Below are 11,975 nucleotides of genomic sequence, written 5' to 3'. Positions count from 1 at the left end.
TGAAAGTAATTTATAAACTACTTTATCTTCAATGATAACTAATTGAAATTCTCACTTTTTTACATGCAACGAACCAAGGCACATTAAACAGGTAGTATCAGTAGAGCAAAAACAACATTTGCGTGTATTTTGTTGTTGCTTCTGGTATCGAAAGTGTCAACAACTGTTCAGAATTTTTTCTTCTAAATCAAAGCGTGCCATGTGAAATACAAAAAATTATAAAAAATAAAAAATTTAAATTGGAAAAAATAAAAATTGATGCAACTTTCTTTCCTAGTAAATTTGTTTGCTTCTCGAAGCATTGATCCATCCTTTGTAAGGCCCAGTAATCAGCGGTCGTGCTGCCGAGTTGGGCGAACGTTCCAAAAGCTGCTATTCAATCGCTTGTTTTGTATGGAAAAAGGTTTCACAAGCAAATGGATTTTAACAACTTATAATTTTCGTGAGAAAAAATTAAAAATATTTGACATTTTCGAGACCAAATAATTTGAAAATAAATCAAATCAGCTGCTCTACTGATACTACCTGTTCAATGTACCTTGCAACGAACTCATTTATTTAACATGGCGCGGTCCTAGGAAGCAGTCAATTGCCTTTTCCTGCATGTATTTTCTACTACTTTGGAATGCATTTGGCTTAAACAACTTCAAAGTCAGTATGTTTCGTTTGAATACGCCTCTGTTGGGACTCGAACCTGGACCTTCTGGAAGCTAAGAAGTAACAGCAAGCACCTCTGCACGCTCAGCTATAGCCAGACATGTAAATGTGCTTTCATATATTCAGTTTGAATTGTGTGCAAGCAGCAAGTCGACTGTCCTATTCTGCATTTAATTTTAACTACTTTAAAATGAATTTGGTTTAAACAATTTTAAAGTCAGTATGTTTCTTTTGAATACGCTTACGTTCTGCACTTCACAGATGCTTTTTCATACTTCCAAGACACAACTTGTTTTTTTTTTTGAGTAAAAAGAGTATCAAAATTCGAAACATTTACTCCTTGCAGTTGTTTTAAAGTAGTCTTTCAATTAGTTGATTTAAAAAGAATCACTTGTTTCCGTCAGGGTACTTTCCCGTTGTGTCTAGTAGTTGCTTGTTGTTGGTGTATAATTTTATTTTTATTGTCGCGTTTTTTTTCGGTTTGCTATATTAATGTGTATGCGAGTACATAGATGTGCGGTTTTGATTTGCTGTTGTTGCTACTTTTACTAAAATATCAACAATAAAATTTGCTGCTTCTGCTGCGGTTTTGCGCCATTTTACATTTTACTAATCAGCTTTGCTTTAACAATTTCACTCATTTGTATGTACAGTGAGTAGCTGTAATATTCATTTTTTTTTTATAATTATAACTTTTATACTAAATTTTTGAACGTAAATTATAAACATTGCACTTCTCTCAGATTATATACAGTTTATGGCATGCATTTCCTTTAATGGTACGGTAATTCACTTTTAAAATGATATGGTTGAAAAACGAAACGAAACAAAAAACCCAAAAAGGTATACAGGGGTTTTTGAGGTCGCCGAACTTGAATCTGAAGTCAAAATAACAAAAAAAATATGGCTCTTAAAATCTTAAACACAATATTTTTTTTTAAATAATAATAAGAATGGCTTAGTATATTATTTAAGAGTTTTTCGAATCTGAAATCAAAATAACAAAAAACAAAATGAACGACCCAATATGGCGCCTGAGATTGAAGAAATGTGTTTAATTTGAAAAATATTTATTACAGTCACTTAGTATTGAGATATATTAGGTTTTTTAACTTTGTATTTATAATTCTTAAGTAAAAAAATGCTATTGAATTAAAATATAATCATGTATCTTACGCGAAACTGGCTGAAAAAATTAATTTCAAAAAATCATCTTCAGAAAAACTTTAAATTTTATATAGTACAAAATCGCGCCTTAAATAAAAGGTCGGACACGGTTGATGACGGATGGTAAATATTGAATACCATTATAGTTTAAAATATAATTATCTTGAAATATACATAATTTTTTTTGTTGGTGAAACATGGAGAAAATGACTTACGAATTTTTCTTTAAACGGTTTTTATTAAAAAAAAATTCACTTGAATATTTGATAAAATACTAATCAGTTGAAGGGGAACATGTTATCATTAGGGGTGCTTTATATCCCTGTGTACTTAAAATCTCGTTTTCACCGGGAATATTGAGAATAAGGATATTTATTTAACATATTGAGACAAAAATTAAAGCAATCAGATGAGAAAATTACAATTATGTGCAGTTTTAAACTACACTCAGAAAAAACATTCCTTGTTGCTAGGAAAAAAGTATATTATTCTAAGGAAATATTACTTTAAAATGGCTCCAATGACATGGCTGCCTTACTATGAGTAAACGATTTGACTCAGTTTAAGGAAAACAAAATTCTTTAGTTTTTAGGAAAAATTTACTTGCCACATTTCATCCCCGTGATAGGAATAGTATGGCATTTTGCTCGCGGCGCTCAAACAGTGGCAATGGCCGACAGGTTCGAGTCCCATAGCAGGAAATTTTATTTTTATTTTTTTTTTTTTTTTTTTTTTTTTTTTAATTTTTTTTTTTAAAATAAATTTTTTTAATTTATTTTTTATGTTATTTGAGTAATTAAGTTTTTCCATATATGAAATTTATTTTACAATTTATATTTTATTTTATATTTAAATTGAAATAATTGACTTACCTTACTCAAACCACCTCCAACCGGCGTTCTCAGAACCTAAAGCAATAGTAGCACAATTAACTTTATCTTAACAGCACTGACAAAACTCAAAATTAATTAAAGAAAATTATCACTTATATTGATGAAATTATTACTTATATTGAGTAAATTTACTTCTTCAAATTAATGACGCCCTATTTTTAAATTAAGGAAAAATCTCTGAAATTGAGTAAGTTTTTCGTAATATTAAGGAAAAAACAATAACTCGATAATGAGGATACTGTTCTCTTGATTTAAGGAAATGCTTTTTTCTGAGTGTAGAAGAATATCAAGAAAACCGCATATAAAAGTTACTCACTGTATGTAAAGCTTGGGTATTTTTTCCCGTTTTCCCCCCTATTTTCGTTTCGGTTTTAATTTTCTTTTTTTTTTTTGAATTTCTGTTATTAATATTTATTAATACGAAAGGTGTATTTGGCATGATCGCGAGTAGCGAATAGCGGTTTTGCGCATTTACGCTTGCATATGTGCTTATTATGAGCTTAAATGCATGTGTATGTATGTATAAACAAAAATATTTCACTATAAGCAAATTCACCTGTAATTAATCTTATCGTCCCTGAATGTTGGTCGTAGCCAAAGGGGGCTATTAGCGGTGAATGCATGTGTAGATATGTATGTAAGTATCTATCTAAGTAGGTGCTTTGTGTGTTTGTATGTATGTACATATGTATCTGCATGCATACAGTGTATGTATTCATGTACTATATTTATGTACGTTTGTTTGTAAATATTTGAATCAATCAAGGTTATATAAATCTTGACCTTGTGCATTTCGAGCGTTTTTTTTTACGGCAAACTACATATGTACGTTTGCCGCTGTCATTGAATATATGAATCTATTTGTTGTTGTTTTCATTACGTTTCTCGCTATCGCTGCGCTTTGTTAAATTACAAAACAGGGTCCGTCGCTTGAGTTGTAATAAATCAGTGATTCGTTTTTTTTTTTTTGTTTTATACAAAATTTGCAAAAGTGCCAACGACGAACAAAACGACAAAAGAAAATGTATAACTAAGTACTTAAAGAGAATATAAAAATGCAACAATTTCGCGAAAGTACAAAAGGGTACGAATGTATATATACATATGTATTTAAATAATATTGCATGAGAGTAGCAATTAAACCGCCTAACATACTTTGAATTTTAAAGTCGATGCGGAGATGACCAATATTTTTATATAAATTAATTACTGAAATCGATCTGTTGATTATTTTTCTCAATTTTCCATTAACAGCGAGCATTTTTTAAAAACATCGAAAAATCGAAAGTTATAAGGCCAGGAAACGCCCTTTTTTGCTTTCACAAGCCGGACATACCCTGTCTATAAATATGTACTCGGTTATATTCAAGTCGAGTAGAGCCAACAAGCATAAACGGTCAATTTTCAACTCGAGTTATATAAGAGCCAATGCAACCCTGGCTGACACTTCTAAAATCGTTTTTGTACAAATTTCAAACCGTGTTAGGATTTCTACCGATATAGAAAAAATGTGTATATTCAACTCGAGTAGAGTTACTTACTCGATTAAAAAAGGTTTTTATGCATGTGGATCGAATTTACCCCAGTAGAATATAACCGAAAGCATAAACATATATAACTTGCGTTTCAATTTGAGTCTCTCGAGGCAACTGAAGCTCTTATTACTGTTGCAGCAGCACTGCTCAACCCCCCGGATTTTCGTAATTTTCACCCCCCGACTCCGCAAGATTGAGGCCAAGGAAGTAGACGACGTCGATGGGCGCAGTCCATAAGACTTCCGGCATCCTGGTCGTCGGGTTGGAGGGTGATGCGAAGAGGTGTTGGGTGTCGTGTGGACTTTTCTCGTATGCTGTACAGGTGTTTGCCACTTTTGAGTTCAGCAGAGAGAGAGAGTTAGCTGTAGCGCTTGTGGCACCACCCTAAATTCAGTTATGCTACGGTGCACCTGATCTCTCTCGGCAGTTCTGCTTCTTCGGTGTTGATGGCCAGCAGTTGACCACCTAGGACGATGTTATCCTTAGGAATGCTGAGAATCCTCCTGGCTGCATCGCTGTGAAGATTGTTGAGCGCCGCTTTGTGCCGCACTGCGTCGAAAGGATATTTCGAAACAGCATTGTTGGGGTGGATCCTGCGATGACATCTCACGAGGAATTACTTCGATAACATGATGTTGCCTTCTTTCACCCCCAGCAACTTCTTCGTGTAGGCGATACTCGAACGACATGAGGTAGCAGCCTGTGGCCTTACCTAGAGCTGCGTTCCATCAGGTTTGTACTCCACTGCATGTCGCTCGGTCCTGCCGACCATACTGGCGCTGCGTAGTTTGCCTTCGACCGGCCGATTGCTCCATAAATTGTGAGCAGGGTCTCCTTGTCGACTCCCCAGGTACCGCCATATAGCGACTTGGGGACTTTTTTTGAGGTTCGCAGTTTGTTACAAGTGGCTGTGACGTGCGCTGAGAATAGGCTGTAAAACGTCACTCCTAGGATTTTGGGGTGGTTGACCGTCGGTATTTTGGCGCTATCGACCTAGTTCGAGCCCAATCTCATTGATCCAGATGGTGAAAAGTGTGGAGAATTTTGCGACAGAGATCTCAACGTTTGTGGCTGTAAAAAACTGGATCCATGAGCCATGATCGTCTAATCAACAATGTAGCTCACCAAGTTGACTCCATCTGACGCCGGATTGAGTTTTGCCATGCAGGGATTAAACAGTGTCAGACAAAGTACGCCGCAGGTACTCATGCTTAATTGTACGTGGCTTTGATTTGATTTTTACTGCCAGAATTGTCGGCGACATTTTTCCTGTTTCATATACGCTTGTAGGCAACTGTGAAAATTTTTGGAAAACGACAGTGATAATATGGAATATTGTCGACAATTGTGCTGGAAACTGTCACTCTGGCAAAATTGTCGCGACAATGGCGACAAAACCAAATAGAATAAATTTATTTTTATATGGTAATTGCGCGCATTTCATTACTTTTCAATAATTTGAATATTTCTTAAAACTAAAATAATGCAAATGCAATTATTTCATATGATTAACATATAAATTTCATATGGCTGGCGACAATAGTTGTGTTCTTTTACAAATTATCCAGTAACTTGCCAGTAATTCTCCAGTAACTTAATTTCTGAGAATTCGCTCTCATAGCTCAAAGAGCAAGAACGCAAAACCAGTAATAATTTGCAAGTTTTACGAACAGCTGATTAATTTGTTGTTTATTCGCAGCTAGTTCCTATTAAAACAATATATATTATATTTAAATAGGTTTTTTTTTTTTGTGAATTTCAACTATGAAAACCTCATAAACATTTCTTTTATTAGTTTTAATTCCACCCAGCAACATGCGATCAGCTGTTTTTCTCACTTGCCCCTTCTTACAAGTTTTTTGGGTATAAGAACACCAAAACGTGATGGTTAGTACAAACTGGTACAAACTATCGCGTACAAGAACGCTACTAATAACGACAATTTGTCACTTTTTCAATAGAATTTAAGAGGTGGTGACAATTGTTTTTATGAAACAAACCACCGATCAAACTGTCGCATTTTCTCTGACAACATGGAAAATGCCCGTCGTTACAAAATTATCACTGTTGTTTTATGAAATAGGCGCCTATTCATATTTCTAGAAAATATGTTTACGATTAATCTTCAATTAATCGATTAATAATAGAATAATGAAACACAAAACTACGATACAATTAAATCGCAAATTGGACGAAAATAATCGATTAATTTAATCATGTGATTAATCGCTGCCATCCTTAGGACTCGATAGACCATCATATGGAAGCGCCCATATATTCCCTACATGTTGAAGCAATTTCTACATTTGGTGCCATAAAAATCGTACGTGAAATTAAATCTTAATGAAATATAAAAACTTAAAATTAAATATTAATCAGTAAAGAAATTATTTGCCAAAGCTTACCGCTTTTATTAAAATTTTTTTTTATTAAAATTATGTTCACCACTTTTTAAAGTGAATGCAACATTTGAAATTTTGTAATTTCACCACTGCTTGAACATACACTTCGCGCAACATGCAACCCTGTGCCTGAGCTCCTCACTCGTCTCTTTCTCACACATCATGACGATCATCTGCTTTTATTATTTAAGAATGGAACAGCAGCATTGTAAATGTACGCATTTAATGCCTTGGAGCTGGCAACGCTGTGTATTGCAATTGTGTCTTCCTTTTTTCACTTTCATATTCCAATTTATAACGAATTAGAAAAGGTAGACCGATTTGCTCCGACTTGCCATTGCATGTGCGTGTGTGTGTATTCGACTGTCATTTTCATTTCCTAGCTGCGTTTTTAGAAAAGTTCGTGTGTTTAGTGTTTTATTGAATTTAAGGCTGATAAATTGTTGTGAGAAAAGTACATTTCGTTAATTAGTAAAAACGGTACTGCCTCACTGCATTTTGAAGTTAAATGCTTGCGTTTTGATATGTTCGGTAATTGTGAAGTGGCGTGAGACACATATCGGGTGCTTAACGCGCAGTTATTGGGGCGAAACACTTTTACAAGGTATCCAAGTGTCCATGGAAAATCGTTACTTGTTAAGTGCTGTTGAAGGGTTTTGTGCTATAATTTTGCTACATATTGGGGCGGAGAATTCATTGAGTAATTCACTCTTTGCAGCGCACATAAGTTGCATTCTGTTCGCCATTTGACGTAATGCATTTATGTGTGTAAAGTGGTACGAAGCTGACGTCGTGTGGATGTGGTCTTATTTTGAAGAAATAAAAAATAGAGAAAGAAAAATTACATATTAAAGATTTTTAGTGCAATGGTAGCCAACTAACAGCAAGAAAGGAGGAAAACAAAGCAATACGACAGCTGCAAGCCCACAGCCAGCAGACAAAGAAATTGACGAAGTTTAATGCGAGTGCAATGCACAACGCGTTGTCGTTCGTACGGTTCGAATTGGAGGAAAATCGTAATTACGTTTTTGTAATCACTTGTTGGGGGGTGTACCTTGAAAGGGCAATGAATAATCGTAATTGTTAGGATGTTGTTAACAAAAGATATGTGTAGTGCTAAAATCAAAGTAGATTAGTACGGCAGTGTGATAAGTCGGGAATTCAACAAAAGTAAATAACTGCGGTCAAAAAAGTTTAATGACACCAAAATAGAAAACAGCAAATCAATGTACGAAGCTGAAATAAAATAAATACAACAAAAATTGTGCCCAATTGGACGTGCCGACTTGCCAGACTCGCCATAGTCGACATTTTCATGATCATTGTCACACTAATGACAATACGGCAACGCTCGTTTGTCAATTTTCAGTTTCACATTGCATCTCACTGTAGAGCGGTACTACTCTAACCTATATGCGCACAACTATCTGTTTCCTTCGAAGCAGCGAAACAAAACGCTAATCTCTGTGTTTACTCGTTTGCTGTTATCTCTGTTTACTTGATGTTTTTTGTTTTCATTTTCATTTAATGAGTTTTGCCTTTGTGCTGGTCACAAATTTTCCCATTGAATTCATGGTCGATTCGCGAGCGATGCAAACAAATAAAAATACGTCCAAGATTTGTTTTAGTTTCTATTGTTGGTTAATTTGATCAGCATATAAAATTGCAAAATTACTGCGATATATTTTTCGTGCAAAAACTATTAATATTTAATTTGGTTGCAAAAAATTGTTGTTGAAAAGCGTGAATAAAGGATTAAAACCATGCAGGCGCTAACAACAAAAATGTGCTGTTGATTTGCAATAAAATTTGAGTGTATTTTGGATCGAATTGAGCACACGTATAGCAAAAAACAAATCGAATAACAGCAACACCGCAGTAGCCTTGAACTTTTTTCCTTTCACATCCATTTTTGTTTCGTCTTATCTTTGCTCTGCTTCTTTTTCTAATTTTCTGATTTTTTGATTATCTCAAAGAATTGAAAAATTTTGGTGTGCACAAAATTTTCAAAACGTTTTAATTCTGAATTTTTCTTATTTTTTCTCTAAACCAGAACACAAATTTTTGAATATAAAGAGGAAGGGAGTACTAACGAGGCGAATGTCACAAAAGCTTCCCCGATATAAAGAAAGCCAGAAAAACCGATTTGTATTTGTAGTGCAGCAAGTAAACTAGCGAAGCAAGCTTAAAACTTGGAAAAGTAGCACGACAACTCCAATCAACGAAGCAAATAAATAAATAATTGGAGCAGCGTCATATACGCTGTTACTTATAGGCTACTGGTCACGATCTTTGTTGAACCCAAAAAGAAAGGAACAGGCGATTTGATATCAACGGCGTTATCGTCATAGGCATCGCCACTGTCACCGCCACCGTCGCTTCATTGACATCGCTGCTGCTACTGCTATTTACAAAGTCGTTGGGAAGTGTCAAAGCAGAGTAACTGAAGACACGCCAAACGAAACAAAGGAGTGGGTGATTGGGGAGGTAGGCAGAGCGCATAGCATACATTAAATCGCGTCGTAAGCTGTTCATATACTAAGCTAGTGAAGGTGCTAAAAGCGGCCTATAGGTGATAAATTAGCTGCTGCAAACGTAGCGAAAAGCAAAATATAAAAGTGAATTAAAACCTTTTTTATTAGTCACCAAGCAAGCTGCTGGGGAATACAGTGCATATGATTACATGATTACACTGTTTTCTTGATACTATTTGCTGGTTAAAATTTCATTTGCCCATAAATCAAACAACCAAAATTTGCTGCTATTTGGAAACATCGCGTTAGGCCAACTGATAAGGGCGATAACCCAAAAGAGCTGTGCTGCATTGCTATTGGAAATATAGCCGTGAAAGCGTATTTAGCAGGCAGCAATTGAACTGAAATAAACAAAACCGGACATAGTAATCACGTAACATGGAGTCGGACGAGGATTCGTACGAGATGGAGAATGTCGACTCTGGCAATGTATCATCCGGAGACGAGGGCGATGAAGATTTTGGCATGGAAGTCGATATACCCTCTTCACATGATCGTCAAATGGAAACAGAGGAATATCAGTATGAAGTGCTTACGACAGACGAAATAGTACTGCATCAGCGCGAAATAATCGATGAGGTCAACAATGTGCTCAAGGTAATTAAGCAAATTATGTCAATATAAGTTTGTTATCGATTTGTAGCTACTGCGCTACTATACCTATGGCAAATAAGCTGAGAAAATCTTGGGAGTGCCTCAATAAAAAACGTCTTAGAGGGCCTTTATGAATGTATGCCAAATTTTTTGATTACTATTATTATTTTTTTAATATATTTTGTATATATGTACATACGTCCCTGCGGCATCACTTCTAATTGCCAGCGGATTGCATGTTAGTCATAAAGTGTGTTAGCACTTTCTTCCTTCCGCTTGCGTTCATAGTGTTGCTCCTAATGATTTTATGTTGCTGTTTGGGCGTTAGTTGTTCCTTAAAAAGTCTTGCTATATTTTGTAAATTCGCGACCTTCACGTTGAAGGTTGCCAATTCCACTTAAGTGTGGTGGCTACAGTGGGATGATATAACAAATTTTGTTGCTATCACAGCAGCTTGCGTCCTTTCATTGGTATATACATATGCGATACCTTTCTTGTGAATGTAAGAGCATACAAACCTACTTACATTCATGTGTATTAGTTACTTTCATTGTTTTTGCTACCAATCCTCCCACACCAGCGAAGGCTATACGCGACAACAAAAAATAAAAAAAATAAAATCACAAAAAATGGGGTGAGATAAAAAAACAGGCCGAGATTTGCAAATGTGTCCGTCAAGAGTTGTTACGAAATATGCAACAGACGCACTTACGTATCTATGTACATACATACAACAGCTCTGCTGACCTATTTAATACATTACATGTACCTATGTATGTATGTAGGCATATTATTGAAGCGGATTTAAACAAAAATTATGCATACCTACAATCAGTGGTTATTTTCTCACGCGACTTTTTAATATACATACATTTGTACATCCAATGCATTTCAATTTTAGTCTCATATTTATTTTATTGATCTTCTACCGTGTCCCAGTGGTTTTGTTTGTTTGTTACTCATTATTAATTTTGCTTTGCCTATTTTGTGGTGGAGGTGAAAGCCGAGTTTGTTTACAAAACAACAAATTGTTGTTGTGTTGTAAATAAGTTGACAATTGCAAGGGGTAAAAATATGAATCCACACCAACACATCTTTTTACACAGAAATTGCAATGATTTGCATTTTTTCCTTTGCCCGCTGCACTAAGACGCAGCTGTTGGTACTGCTCTCTCGGCTATAAATAGTCTCTTTGACGTCAGTTTAGCCCTTTGTGCTGCCAATTTTTGTGCTGTTCATGCAATTTTCGTACATGAATGCATTTTTTAATTGCATAACTTGGCATTGAATATCAGCTGTTAGAAAATCGATTGGAAAGAAGGGTTTTCAAATACTCCCATTTGGTTATCTTCTGTACAATTGGACTCCAATTAAGAAGATTTGTGCCCTTTAGAGAATGCTGCTGAAGTGCCATTTCTATGCCAAAAATTAAACTTAGTAACGTCCCGCCTGTTGTAGGCACGAACTCTTTTTTTCTCGTTTTACCCTATTAGTCACAAGCTTTTCAACTATTTATTTTAATTCATTTCAGCTGCCGCCCACAATAATCCGCATACTGCTTAATCATTACAAATGGGATAAGGAAAAGTTGTTGGAGAAATATTTTGACGGTAATACAGAGGAATTTTTCAAGGGCGCACATGTCATCAATCCTTTCAACAAAGCCGCCAATCCAAGTCGACTCAAGGTAAGGTTTTATGAACACAATCATTTTGACAATGGGAAGAAATCCACTCATGCCAAAATATTTTCTTCCTTTCCTGTCTTTTCTTGCAGGTGAACAAAAACCCCGTCGAAGAATGCGAAATTTGCTTCTCATTATTGTCACCAGATGTAAGTAAATGAATTTTAAACTCAACTACTTACCGAATTTGGTTTATCACTCTTTCTATCACTTCATTTATTTTTTCGTTCTCTCGCCTCGCTACAGAGTATGACTGGTCTGGAGTGTGGCCATCGCTTTTGTTTGGCCTGCTGGCGTGAGTATTTAACCACAAAGATCGTCACCGAAGGTCTCGGTCAATCCATCTCGTGCGCCGCGCACGGCTGTGATATTTTAGTCGACGACGTAACTGTCACCAAACTAGTGGATCCGCGTGTCAAAGTGAAATACCAGCAATTGATCACAAATAGTTTTGTCGAATGCAATCAGCTGTTGCGTTGGTGTCCGTCCGTCGACTGTACGTATGCAAT

At 35.6% G+C, this 11,975-nt stretch overlaps 1 protein-coding gene across 1 annotated transcript in view; it reads left to right on the top strand.

Annotated features, from left to right (window-relative positions):
- The first annotated feature begins 7,009 nt into the window (after positions 1 to 7,009).
- The window catches only part of LOC118748504 (E3 ubiquitin-protein ligase ariadne-1), a 38,365-nt gene continuing 33,399 nt past the window's right edge, over positions 7,010 to 11,975 (top strand). Inside the window, exons 1-5 of the mRNA XM_036483001.1 lie at positions 7,010 to 7,258; positions 8,708 to 9,785; positions 11,314 to 11,469; positions 11,559 to 11,615; positions 11,713 to 11,945. Coding sequence (XP_036338894.1) covers positions 9,567 to 9,785; positions 11,314 to 11,469; positions 11,559 to 11,615; positions 11,713 to 11,945 — 665 coding nt within the window. The 5' untranslated portion in view covers positions 7,010 to 7,258; positions 8,708 to 9,566. The remainder of the gene's footprint in view (positions 7,259 to 8,707; positions 9,786 to 11,313; positions 11,470 to 11,558; positions 11,616 to 11,712; positions 11,946 to 11,975) is intronic.

Source organism: Rhagoletis pomonella, unplaced genomic scaffold, assembly GCF_013731165.1.
Source record: "Rhagoletis pomonella isolate Grant_MI unplaced genomic scaffold, Rhpom_1.0 Rhpom_scaffold_00013, whole genome shotgun sequence".
Classification (NCBI taxonomy): domain Eukaryota; kingdom Metazoa; phylum Arthropoda; class Insecta; order Diptera; family Tephritidae; genus Rhagoletis; species Rhagoletis pomonella.
This window is presented reverse-complemented; position numbering and strand designations above follow the sequence as displayed.